Raw genomic sequence first — 14321 nt, forward strand, 5'->3', positions numbered from 1 at the left:
AAGCACCTCCTTTTTCCAAAACACAAGCTCTCAAAAGATCTTCTAATGACTGAATCGTCCTCTCAGTCTGACCATCAGTCTGCGGATGATATGCAGAACTCAATCTCAGCTTAGTTCCCAAAGCCCTCTGCAAACCTTCCCAGAACTTCGATGTAAATCTAGGATCTCTGTCCGAAACAATACTCGACGGAATACCATGCAAACTTACAATCTTCTCAATATACAACTCGGCTAGCCTCTCTAACGGATAATCCATTCTGATCGGAATGAAATGAGCCGACTTTGTCAACCTGTCAACAATCACCCAAATAGCCTCAAAATTCTTACTTGTCCTCGGCAAACCAGAAACAAAATCCATACTGATACTATCCCACTTCCACTCTGGAATAGCCAACGGTTGCATTAGCCCAGACGGCTTCTGATGCTCAATCTTTGACTTCTGACAAGTCAAACAGGAATAAACAAAACTCGCAATTTCTCTCTTCATTCCTGGCCACCAAAATAATCTTTTCAAATCATGATACATCTTCGTAGCTCCAGGATGAATACTCAAACCACTACGATGTCCTTCTTCAAGAATACTCTTCTTAAGTCCTGTAACATCTGGAATACACACCCGATTACCAAATCTCAAAACACCATTCTCATCAACTCGGAATTCACCACCTTGACCTTGATTCACTAAAGTCAACTTATCAACCAAAAGCATATCAGATTTCTGACCCTCTCTAATCTCATCCAGAATACTACTTGTTAACTTCAACATTCCCAATTTAACACTATTGTGGGTACTCTCACACACCAAACTCAAGTCTCTGAACTGCTCAATTAAATCCAATTCCTTAACCATTAACATAGACATATGCAATGATTTCCGACTCAATGCATCAGCCACCACGTTTGCTTTACCCGGATGGTAATTCAAACCAAAGTCATAATCCTTCAGAAACTCTAACCATCTCCTCTGTCTCATATTCAGCTCCTTCTGATCAAACAAATACTTTAAACTTTTATGGTCACTGAAAACCTCAAATCTTGATCCATACAAATAATGCCTCCACAACTTCAGAACAAATACCACAGCTGCCAACTCTAAATCGTGTGTCGGATAGTTCCTCTCATGAACCCTTAGCTGTCTCGAAGCATAAGCTATAACCTGCTTATTCTGCATCAACACACCACCTAAACCCAACAATGAAGCATCACAATAAACCTCAAATAGTTCCGACGAACTCGGTAATACCAGAATAGGAGCAGTAGTTAACCTTCTCTTTAACTCTTGGAAACCTTCTTCACATTTTGAATCCCAAACAAACGCTTGCCCCTTTCTAGTCAACATTGTCAACGGTAACGCCAACTTGGAAAATCCCTCAATAAATTTCCTATAATAACCTGCAAGTCCAAGAAAACTCCTTATCTCAGAAACTGACTTCGGAGCTTCCCACTTAGATACCGCTTCTATCTTAGAAGGATCAACAGCCACACCACCTCTTGAAATCACATGACCAAGAAAACTAACTTCTTCTAACCAAAATTCACACTTGGATAGTTTAGCAAATAACTTCTTTTCTCGCAGAACTCCCAAAACCACTCTCAAATGTTCAGCATGCTCTTCTTCAGATTTCGAATACACCAAAATATCATCAATAAACACCACGACAAACTGATCTAGATACGGATGAAAAATCCTATTCATATACTCCATAAATACTCCAGGCGCATTAGTCACACCAAAAGGCATCACAGAATACTCGTAATGTCCATACCTTGTTCTGAAAGCAGTCTTCTGAATATCTTCAGTTTTCACACGTATCTGATGATACCCAGATCTCAAGTCTATCTTGCTGAACACACTTGCACCAACCAACTGATCCATCAAATCATCAATCCTCGGTAAAGGATACCGATTCTTGATCGTCACTTTATTCAGTTGTCTGTAGTCCACACACAACCTCATAGTACCTTCTTTCTTCTTGACCAACAACACTGGTGCACCCCACGGTGACACACTCGGACGAATAAATTTCTTATCCAACAAATCTTCCAACTGACTCTTCAATTCAGTTAACTCAACAGCAGACATACGGTACGGAGCCATCGATATCGGTCTAGTACCAGGTACCAAATCAATTGAGAACTCAACTTCACGCTCTGGCGGCAATTCATTCACTTCTTCCGGAAACACATCAGGAAAATCACACACCACAGCGAGATCGCCAATCACCAGTTTATCTTTAGCCTCCAAAGTCGCTAACAGCATAAACAACTCTGCCCCATCAGCTACTTCCTCATTCACTTGCCTTGCTGATATAAACAAACTCTTTCCTTCCTCAACCTCAGGAAATATCACAGTCTTATCAAAACAGTTGATAGAAACTCGGTTAAACACCAACCAGTTCATACCCAAGATAACATCAATCTGCACTAATGGAAGACACACAAGGTCTATCCCAAAATCTCTACCGAAAATACTCAAAGGGCAACTTAAACAAACTGAAGTAGTAGTCACTGAACCCTTCGCAGGAGTATCAATCACCATACTACCGCGCATCTCAGATATCTCTAACTTAAGTTTCACAGCACAATCCAAAGATATAAAAGAATGAGTTGCACCTGTGTCAATAATAGCTACAAGAGGAAAGCCATTAATATAACACGTACCTCGGATCAAACGCTCATCTGCAAAAGTCTCAGAACCTGATAAAGCAAAAACCTTGCCTCCTGACTGATTCTCTTTCTTTGGCTTAGGACACTGCGGACTAATATGACCCACTTCTCCACAGTTGAAGCAAGTCACAATCTTCAACCGGCAATCTGCAGCCAAATGACCACCTTTTCCACATTTGAAACACTTCTTCTCATTACTGGTACACTCATGGATACGATGTCCAGCCTGACCACATCTGTAACACTTGACAGGAGCACTAGAATCTCCCCCACTAGTCCTCTTCGTCCCACTCTGCCTCTGAAAACCTTTGCCAGCTGCATACGGTTTTCCACGATCCATCTGATTCTTGCCTCTCCTATCAACTCTCTGCTGATAGCTCTCAGCTCTTGCCTTGGAATCCTATTCGAAAATCCTGCAACAGTCAACCAAATCAGAAAACACTCTAATCCTCTGATATCCAATCGCCTGCTTGATCTCGGGACGCAACCCGTTCTCAAACTTCACACACTTGGAAAATTCCCCAGCAGCCTCAGCATAGGGAGTATAATACTTCGACAGTTCTGTGAACTTAGCAGCATACTCCGTAACAGTCCGGTTACCCTGCTTCAGTTCCAAGAATTCTATCTCTTTCTTTCCTCTGACATCCTCGGGAAAATACTTCCTCAGAAATCTCTCTCTGAACACAGCCCAAGAAATATCAGCATTTCCAGCAGTTTCCAACTCAGTGCGGGTAGCAACCCACCAATCATCAGCCTCCTCTGACAGCATATGTGTACCGAACCTGACCTTCTGGTTATCAGCACACTCAGTTACTCGGAAGATCCTCTCTATCTCCTTCAACCACTTCTGAGCGCCATCTGGATCGTATGCTCCCTTGAACATTGGAGGATTGTTCTTCTGGAACTCACTCAACTGACGAGCAGCTCCCATTCCCATAACATTCGGATTCCCTCCAAGTACTCCAGCCAGCATACCCAGAGCTTCAGCAATCGCAGCATCATCTCTACCTCTTCCAGCCATCTCTATTCTGAAAACCCAACAAGCTAAAACAATAAGTACTGATAGGGTTACACAACACCTATCCCGTACAGGGGAAACAGAATAATTACGACTCGACACGACCGACTATGCTCTGATACCACTAATGTAACACCCTTCTAAATACCCCAAAATATTATAATTAAAATACACATATATTCATCAGAGTAATTATGCCCCGAAGGGTGTCACACAATCATTTCACTACATTCATCAAATATCCTGTCATGCTCATTTATTTAAATCAAAATAAGGTCTTTTGCATAATTCGCAGCGGAATCAAATTCAACATCAATGTAAAACATGTAACACTATACATGTAAATCATCCAACAACCAATATCAAATTAATTAAAACATTCCCTCCCGATGTTACATCTATCAGAGCATGACCCATAAGAAACTACTCTAGACTCCAAGCATTAGCTTCTACTCAACTCATTTCTCGTTACCTGAAAAATAGGCGTAAGGGTGAGTTCCTCAATCAATATAATAAGCATTATAGAACAACATGTAATGCCAAGTAATTAACACATTAATTCACCCTAATTAGACTACGCATTCAGCAACAGTAATATCCATTCAAACATCATAATCAACAGTACAAAACTCCATCATATTCAATCATTAACAACACAACACACAACACACATGTGATACTGGAATACATCCATTCATATCATATGCCATACATTCATTATGCAATGAGACTCTATGCATGCGGTACCGACTATTTGTGAACATATAGTTCAACCTCACCGTCCAAATCCAGGCACGGCTACCAAGCTCACTAGTCCCACTCATCTGAGACATAGTGACTCACTCACTAATTCCTCACCATGGGAATTAGCTACCACCCCAAATGGGCCATGAAATGCACGCTAATCACCTAGCATGCAAACATCAACAACAACAATCAAATGATATACTCACTAATTCCTCACCATGGGAATTAGCTACCACCCCAAATGGGCCACAACATGCATGCTAATCACCTAGCAATGCAACATCAACAACAATCAAGAATAGACACATGCTCACACTCTAAGCCATAATACAGTCTATTCACAAACGTATACATTCACATCATCATGCATACCCTCACACATTATCAACATAATTAATCACAAAAGCATATCATATCATGCCACATAATCAAACACAGTATTAGCTCGCTCTACTAATACCTATACCACTCAAAACAACGGGAAACGATCCCTACAACATCATATCTCAGCTAAGTACATCACTCAGCCTAAACAACCAAAAACTGCACAACAACAGTTCAGGAAAATCCCAACTCTGCCCATACGCGTACTGCCCATGCCATACGCGTATTGCCCAAACCTGGCCAACTCCATACGCGTAATGCCTACTCTCTTACGCGTATTGCGCATTTCCTCGCCCAACTCATACGCGTATCACCTGTCTCATACGCGTATGCTACGCGTAACAACTTCCCATTACGCGTACCAACAGAGACCAATTCACGTTCAAAAAGTCATCTTTCTCTCCCATACGCGTAAGGCCTCCTCCATACGCGTATCAGCCAGCTCATACGCGTATTGCCTAGTGCCATACGCGTATGACCAGAAACCAGAACTCTCAGATCTGCTATGGCTTTTTCTGTTACGAAACCTATCCGATCCAACCTCCCACAGTCCAAATTACACGAAATAATCGTCCATATCATCTACACGAATCATATCCTATTCATCTTCACCAATCCTAACATTATCTCTTCTAATCCCTACGAATTCTTTTCAATTATCATCCAATTTCATTATCCAATTTCATTCATCCAATATTTCACAATTTCATCATGCATCAATCAAATCAGAGATACAACCAATGGTTATCACTACCCAGTACATATTATCATATAATACCCTTTAACCGATGATAAACCCCCCTTACCTGAGTTAATCCGGCAGTCTCTGAGCTCCAAGCTTTCCCTTCCTTTAACCTTCGTTCTTTTGCTTTTTGCCCTTTCTGCCTCTTTTCCCTTTTCACGTGAAATTAACCTTTTTACCAAAAATGGGATTTTTTCTAAATTCCAACTTATATATTATTCCAATAAATAATTATCTCAATAATTATTATTCCAAAATAATAATAATAATTCAAATATTCTAATTAAATTAATAAACATATTATTAATTTAATTTAAATAAATACATATTATTATCGGGGTGTTACACTAAACCCCCCAATGCCATGGGGGTGTCCCTTAATTGATCATGTAATGACTCCGATGTTTGATTTCCCTTAATATATGTTATTTGATTTCAATTTCACTATATGATTTGCGTAATGCTTTCTTTTTGGCAAAAACTAAGATTGATGTATGGGTAACGATTAGCAGGACTGCAATGGTTAAGGTTTTCATACAGTGAAACCATAGTAGAGATCACCTAGGACTAGGGATACCCTAACATCACCGGATTAATCTTGTTAATTTAAAACGCTTGGTTTCATCATAATCACCTAAGGGCTTAGAGGTTAGATTGAATACCAAAGGTTTCCCTCTGAGGACTTAGGGGGAAATAATCTTAAGATTCGGTAATTGAAATAATATTCAGTATTAAGGAGATATACACTCAAAGGGTCATTACAGGAGATGTTTACACACCTTCCTTGGCATATCATATTAACTTGTGAAAATATTTATTGTTATATTTTTACTTACAGTGAATTCTTCAAAACCATAACTATAGCTTTTGCTCAAATGAGTGACTGTTTACGTTTATATTGCTGCGCAATCCTCGAGATTGATCTTTGGGAAACTTCCCTCTTATTACTACATCGGCGAAAATAGTACACTTGTTATTTTTCTGATCAAGTTTTTGGCGCCGTTGCCGAGGATTGCCAAATATAAATTTAAAATTTATCTCAATTGAAATTTTGTTGCTCTGCAACTAAAATTTATTTACCGTACTTTGAATATTTTAGTTCGATTATGTCAACTAATTTGTGTTTGATATTTGTATGCGAGGTAAGGCCTCAGCTGATTTTCCTTTTGACGCAGAAATCGAGAGAACCTTGAGGGCAAGACTCCGACAAGCTCGATTAGCCAGATTGGAATCAGACGAAGAGCAACTTCCCATCCATTCAAGCTCAGATTCAGGTTTTGATAGAGAGATTAAAACTATGGCTGATGTTCCACCGCCAGCCGAAAGACTGTTGGGAGACTATGGAGGGGCTAATTCTCAAACCGGCAGATTAACTATTGTCAACCAACCAGTGAATGTGGCTAATTTCCAGCTGCACCCGGGTACCATTAATCAGCTTGAAAGGAAGCATTTTACTGGAAAAGTGAATGAAGATGCAAACAAGCATTTACAGAGGTTTCTGACCATGAGCAACACTCTAAAAATTGATGGTTACACTGAAGAAGCCAAGAAGTTGAGAATGTTCCCGTTTACCTTAGCGGAAGAAGCTGAAGAATGGTTTTATTCTTTACCTGCCGGTAGCATCACAACTTGGGAAGAAATGGAAAAGGCATTCTTGAATGAGTATTTTTCGGCGTCAGTATTTCTGCGGAAGAGGTATGAAATTCTGAATTTTAAGCAGAAGGATGGGGAAACTTTGGGAGATGCCTATAAGAGATTCAAGAGAGTCCTGGTAGCCTGCCCAAATCATAATATGGATGATACTGATAGATGCAGATGTTTGTGAATGGTCTAAAAATAAAGACCAAACAGCTAATTGCTACCGCAGCTGGTGGTTCCACAAATTTTTCAACAACCACCGGTATCAAGAAGATCATTGAAGCTATTGCTGCTAATGAGCACATGGAGTTGTATGATAGGTGTCAAAGCAAACCATAAAGGGTGATAGATTTAAAGCTGGAAACTAATAAAATCCGTATTGAAGACACTATAGTTGCTGAAGTTGATAAAAAACTGAAGGCAATGAATATAGGCACCCACCCGGTAGCACAGATCCAACCGGTCCCTACTGTATTCTGTGAGATTTGCAGTGGTCCTCACCAAACGTGTTATTGTTTTGCAACTCCTCAACAGCTGGAAGAAATTAAATTCTTAAAGCAAAATAATCCTTACTCCAACACATACAACCCGGGATGGAAAAATCATCCCAATTTCTCATGGAAAGATCAAAAAGGAACCGCCCCTCAACATGGTCAATACCAAACTCAATATCAACAACAGCAACAACAAGCCCCTAAGAAAGTTGTTTGGAAAATTGCTATTGAGAGAATGGCTGCCCACAATGTCCAATTTCAAGAAGAAACCAGGAACAATCAAAAAAATACCACGGCATATATAAAGAATCTTGAATTCTAAATGGGGCAAATCGCTCAGCAACTAGCTTCAAGTTCTCAAGCACATGGTGCTCTACCTTGTGCAACCGTGACAAATCCTAGAGAGCATAATAATGTGAGTGATATGACAATTCGAAGGGGTAAATGTGAGGAAGTTGTTGAGGAAGTTGATGAAGAGAGAGACCAATTGATTGAAGTGGACCTTGAGATCAAAGAAAATGAAGTGGTTAGAAAAGAAGTAGCAGCACCGAAACCAGTGGTGAAAGAAACAGGCATTGAGCCCAAACCGGTTATTAAGCTCCCATTCCCCACTCGGAACAAGAAAAAAGGGCAACATGAGATATTTTTTGAAAAGTTCTTAGAGTTGTTCAAGAAGCTGGAGATTAATATTCTGTTGTTGGAGGAACTTGAACATATGCCTACATATGCAAAGTTCATGAAGGATATCATTTCTAAGAAGCGTACCGCCGACACTAACCCAATTATCCTCATAGAAACTTGTAGTGCTATTTTGCAGGGTATGAAGATTCCGATAAAAAAGAAGGATCGCGGAGCTGTCACTATCCCATTCACTATTAGAGATAGGTCATTCAACAAAGCTATGATTGATCTGGGAGCTAGTCTGAGTCTCATGTCGTTATCTATCTACAAAAAGCTTGGTATAGGGGTTGTGCAAGATACCAGAATGACACTCCAATTTGCCGATCATTCGGTCAAGAAACTATATGGCATTGTTGAAGACGTTCTGGTAAAAATTGATAAGTTTGTTTTTCCGGTGGATTTTGTAATTCTTGAAATGCCAGAAGATGAAGAGATCCCTCTCATTCTGGGGAGACCCTTTTTGGAGACGGAACGGTTCTTGATAAACATAGAAGAAGGAACAATGACACTGAAAGTTTATGATGAAGAATTAAAAATTGATGTTTGAAACACCATGAGGTACAAGGATGATATTTGTACAAGTCACACTATAGAGGTTTTGGATCAAGTGACGACATTTGATAACCTTCTTCCTACACCCCAGTCACCTTTCGAGAGAGTGTTGAGTTTGTCCATTTTCGAGTCGGATAAAGAGGTATATAATGGGGACTCTGAAGTGCTTGCCTTGTTGGACGCGTAAACCCCGTGGAAAGGATCTAGACCACGCCGGTGGGAAGATTTACACCTACCTCCAGCTAGTGAGGAGAATGAAGAACTTAAGAAGGAAACAAAGTTGAAACAACTTCCTGACAACCTCAAATATGTCTTTCTCGAACCTGAAGGGAAATGTCATGCTATCATAAACTCGAGCCTTCAGGACATCCAAGAAGAAAAGCTCATCCAAGTCTTGAAAAAGTACAAAAATGTTATTGGATGGAAAATCGAAGATTTGAAGGGTATTAGCCCTACTGTTTGCATGCATAAAATATTAATGGAAGACGACCACAAGCCAGTAGTCCAACCGCAGAGGAGACTCAACCCGACAATGAAGGAAGTGGTTCGGAAAGAGGTAGTTAAGTTGTTGGATGCATGTCTTATATATCCCATTTCGGATAGTCCGTGGGTGAGTCCAGTGTACGTTATCCCAAAAAAAAGGGCACAACCGTGATAAAGAATGAAAAGAAATAAGCTAATTCCCACATGGACAATAATCGGGTGACGCGTGTGCATTGATTACAGAAGATTGAACACAGCAACGAGGAAGGACCATTTCCCTTTTCCATTTATTGACCAGATGTTAGAGAGGCTGGCCGGGCATAACTACTATTGTTTTCTAGATGGATACTCTGGGTATAATCAGATTGCTGTAGCACCAGAAGACCAAGAGAAGACGGCATTCACCTGCCCGTATGCCGTTTTTGCTTAACGAAGAATGTCATTCGGATTGTGTAATGCCCCGACCACCTTTCAACGATGCATGACGTCCATTTTTGCGGATATGCTCGAAAAGCATATGGAAGTCTTCATGGATGACTTCTCGGTGTTTGGATCCTCATTTGATAACTGTTTGACTAATCTCCCTCTTGTGTTAGATAGGTGCCAGAAAATGAACCTAATTCTGAACTGGGAGAAATGTCATTTCATGGTTCGTTAGGGGATAGTTTTGGGGCACAAAATTTCATATAAAAGAATTGAAGTGGACCAAGCGAAAGTGGAAGTGATCTCTAAACTCCCACCCCCTGTGAATGAGAAAGGCATCAGGAGTTTCTTAGGACACGCAGGTTTTTACCATAGATTTATAAGAGATTTCTCAAAAATTGCTACACCACTAACCACTTTATTGGTTAAAGATAAGGCGTTTCTATTCGACAAAGAATGCACCATGGCATTTGAGACATTGAAAAGCAAGTTAATTTCTACACCCATTGTCATTGCCCTAGATTGGTCTCTACCATTTGAGATCATGTGTGATGCTAGTGATATTGTTGTAGGGGCAGTTTTAGGACAACGAAGAGAGAAGTTGTTACATGTCATCTACTATGCGAGCCATGTGTTGAACCCAACACAGATGAACTACGCAACCACGGAAAAAAAAAGTTGTTAGCCGTGGTTTACGCGTTTGACAAATTCAGGCAGTATCTGTTGGGATCAAAGGTTATAGTGTATACAAATCATGCCGCTTTGAAATATCTGTTTGCCAAGCAAGACTCTAAGCCGAGACTCCGCAGGTGGATCTTACTGCTACAAGAATTTGATGTTGAGATCCGAGACAAAAGAGGGTGTGAAAATATAGTGGTGGATCGTTTATCCCGCATGTCACCTATTGAAGAAACAGAAAAAAAGACATTGATAAAGGATGAGTTCACTGATGAACACATACTTGTTGTTATCGGTATCCCGTGGTTCACGGACTACGCGAATTATTTGGTGGGGGTGTAATCCCCAACGATTTTGATTCTAATAAGAAGAAAAAGTTTGTTCATGATTGCAGGTTTTACTTGTGGGATGACCCACTCCTTTACGAAAGAGGAGTGGATGGGATGATTAGAAGATGTGTCCCGGAGGAGGAGCAAAGTGATGTTCTTAGAGCTTGTCATGATTCGGAATACGGAGGACATTTCAGTGGAGACCGAACAGCAGCCAAAGTTCTTCAATCAGGTCTATATTGGCCTACTCTATTCAAAGATGCCCAGGATATTGTCAAAGGATGCGACAAATGTCAAAGAATAGGAAATATCTCAAAGAGAAATCAAATGCCACAAAATGCTATGCTGGAGGTTGAATTCTTTGATGTCTGGAGAATAGACTTTATGGGGCCATTCCCGCCATCATGTGGAAAAAATTATATCTTGGTAGGAGTTGACTATGTATCCAAGTGGGTAGAAGTTGTGGCATTACCTCCCAATGATATTAAAGTGGTGGTGACATTTTTGAAAAACAATATCTTTTCGAAATTTGGAGTGCCAAAAGCACTTATCAGTGATGGAAAACCTGCTGAAGAAGTATAATTTTAAACACAAGATCACCACTCCGTATCACCCTCGAACGAGTGGCCAGGTCGAAGTATCCAACAAGAAAATTAAGCAAATATTGGAAAAGACTGTGTGCGCATCTAGGAAGGATTGGGCACTAAAGTTAGAAGATGCACTATGGGCATACATAACAGCCTTCAAAACACCCATAGGGATGTCCCCGTATCAGTTGGTTTATGGTAAATCTTGTCACTTGCCATTAGAGTTGGAACACAAAGCATTTTGGGCATCCAAATTCTTGAATTATGACCTGCCCAAAGCAGGCGAGTCTCGCATCCTTCAGCTCCATGAGTTAGAGGAATTTCGTAATGAAGCGTATGAAAACGTTAAGATGTACAAAGAACGAACAAAGAAATGGCATGATCAGAAGCTGCAGAGAAAAGAGTTTGTCGAGGGACAGTTAGTGCTCTTGTTCAACTCCAGATTAAAGCTTTTTCCAGGAAAATTGAAATCTAGATGGTCTGGCCCATTTTTGGTGCATAAAGTGTTTCCCCATGGAGCAATCGAACTGAAACATCTAAATAATAGGGACACTTCCAAAGTAAATAGACAACGATTGAAGCACTACTATCAGGGACAGGAAAATGGTCTGATTGAGAATGTTCGTCTCCAAGGATGAGGGTGACGACAATCGAGCCATGTGACGTTAAATGTAGCGCTTGGTGGGAGGCAACACACGCGGTTTATCTAACTATTTTCTTGTTTGGTTTGTCTATAGGTTCACTGACAGGTTCACGGTTGCATCGCACATTCAGAAGAGAAAGGTTGATTTAGATGGTCGAACACCAGAAGAACAGGGAAAAAAAGCTGAAAATGAAAAAAAGTCGGAAATTTTTTAAAAAACAGGGCCCTGACACCAGCGCCCGTGCCAGCTGACACGACCCGTGTGAAGAAAGGAGAAAAATCAAATTGTTATAGTAGGCTGACACGGCCGCCTGTGTCGGCCCTACTGAAGCAAACCTCAAATTACAGTGGCCTGACACGGCCGCCAATGTCAGCTGACACGGCCCGTGTCAGGCCCAACGGCCATTTTTTTCAAATTGTTGATTTTTGTGTTTTGTGGGCCCCAACCGAACTTTTCAACAATTAAACACTTTTTACCCACTATCCACCAATAAATTCTGATTTTTCTTAATCTCCTTCCTTCGTTACTTCATTATATTTCTCCTTCCTCAAACTTTCTTCATATTCCTCCATAACCTAACTCCCAAAAAGCTCCAACCATTTCCTGTCCAAAGTGTCAGTAACCTTCACGAAAGTTGTTCAACTCACCATCCTCTTCAACTCTATGGTAATCTTTTTCCATTTTCCTTAAAATAAAATTGGGTGATAATTTGTATTTCAGGAAGCAAGAATGCCGCCAAAAAGAGTCTCCAAAGGGAAGAAAACGGACGGGGAATCATCCCGTCCAAGGAAACGGATAATCCATCATCCAAATTCACATGACATAAATTTTGATAACTCGGAGAATGAACGGAGGTACGCAGGGTTTAGGGTTTAGGGTTTACTATTTTAGGGTTTAGGGTTTAAGGAAGCAAGTGTACTATTTTGTCTGTTATAGTAATAAAGGGGAAAATCCCCTAATGTCGATCTCAAGGACTGCAAGTTAATATTGAGTTCAATTCATCGTTCAATTAAACAAATATTATAATTGGGGTTTTTAAATTTAAAATTATAAAAATAAAGGCAAAGGAAAATAATAATGAAAAATAAGGATTTGCAAGGTAAGAGGAACAATGTCAGGGAAGACGTGTGATTTATCCCTGTAACAACTATGAGTTACTATTGCATCAAAAAATGTCAATTACTACCAGCTTTCAAGGGTGTTTTCTCCCAAGTCCTTTGTCAGAAAACTTTTAATCATTCTACCCTAATTTCTATGTCCATAGGCAATTAGGGTGAAGTTAAGCTTTATTATATCAAGAATGCTCTGATTCATACAGGGTATCCCTAGTCCTAGGCAATATCTACTGCAGAGTAATCTAATGAAAATCTTATCAATGGTGGTCCAGCCTTATTGATAACGATAGAACAATCTCGATTGGTCCGAAAGAGAAAGGATTAAACACATCAGAAGATTACCATAAAAACAATATTATAAATGCAATCATAAACTCGTAGTCATTACAATTCTAAATCAGGGACACCCCCATATCATTGGGGGGTTTAGCTACTCATATTATTCAAAACAAATTCAGGATAAAAAATACACATTATTAGTAATTGGATGACTTGGATCTTCAATCGCTTCCGCTCATGAAAACCTTCTGCTCTCTGAATTCCTTGATCTTTGTAATCCTTCCTCGTCTGACAATTCTGTGTTTGCCTCGTTCCAAGATATTCTTTTCTATTGTATAAACTCTCCTAATATAATGAAAATCCCTTGGCAGAAGGTGGAAATCTCCAAAACGTCCCTGCAGCTTAAGCCCGGTGAAAAAGCCTGAAAACTAGAAAATTAGCGTTTTAGGCTGACACTAGCCGTGTCAGGCTGACACGGGCCGTGTCAGGCCACTGTCTTGGGCATTACTTCTTGTTTCTTGGCCTTCCTCCTGACACGGCTCGTGTTAGGTGGCACGGATGGCCGTGTCAGGCCTCCTGAACTGTGAAATCTTCTTTTTCGACCGCCAAAACTTTCCACTTTCTCGCATTGAGTACGTTGGATCTTCTTCGTTGACCTGTAGGGCATAAACACGACAACCAAAGCGTAAAATCACGAAAACACAAAATAAAAATGACAATTATTAAAATTGCTTAAATAACTTACGGGAATGAAAATTAACTTTAAAGGTACCATAATGCATACATAGTGTCTCAAAATCCTTGATTTCTTGTAGGGTAGGCAACGAACACATAATGAAAATGGTGAATGATCACAGCTG

The 14321-nt window shown here is 40.1% G+C and overlaps 1 protein-coding gene across 1 annotated transcript; it reads left to right on the forward strand.

The window, feature by feature from the left end:
* The first annotated feature begins 8012 nt into the window (after positions 1-8012).
* On the forward strand, positions 8013-8918 carry LOC127094479 (uncharacterized). The gene has a single exon (XM_051033307.1). The coding sequence runs from the start codon at positions 8013-8015 to the stop codon at positions 8916-8918; it is 906 nt and encodes a 301-aa protein (XP_050889264.1).
* The last annotated feature ends 5403 nt before the right edge of the window (positions 8919-14321 follow it).

This window comes from Lathyrus oleraceus, chromosome 6, assembly GCF_024323335.1.
Source record: "Lathyrus oleraceus cultivar Zhongwan6 chromosome 6, CAAS_Psat_ZW6_1.0, whole genome shotgun sequence".
NCBI lineage: Eukaryota > Viridiplantae > Streptophyta > Magnoliopsida > Fabales > Fabaceae > Lathyrus > Lathyrus oleraceus.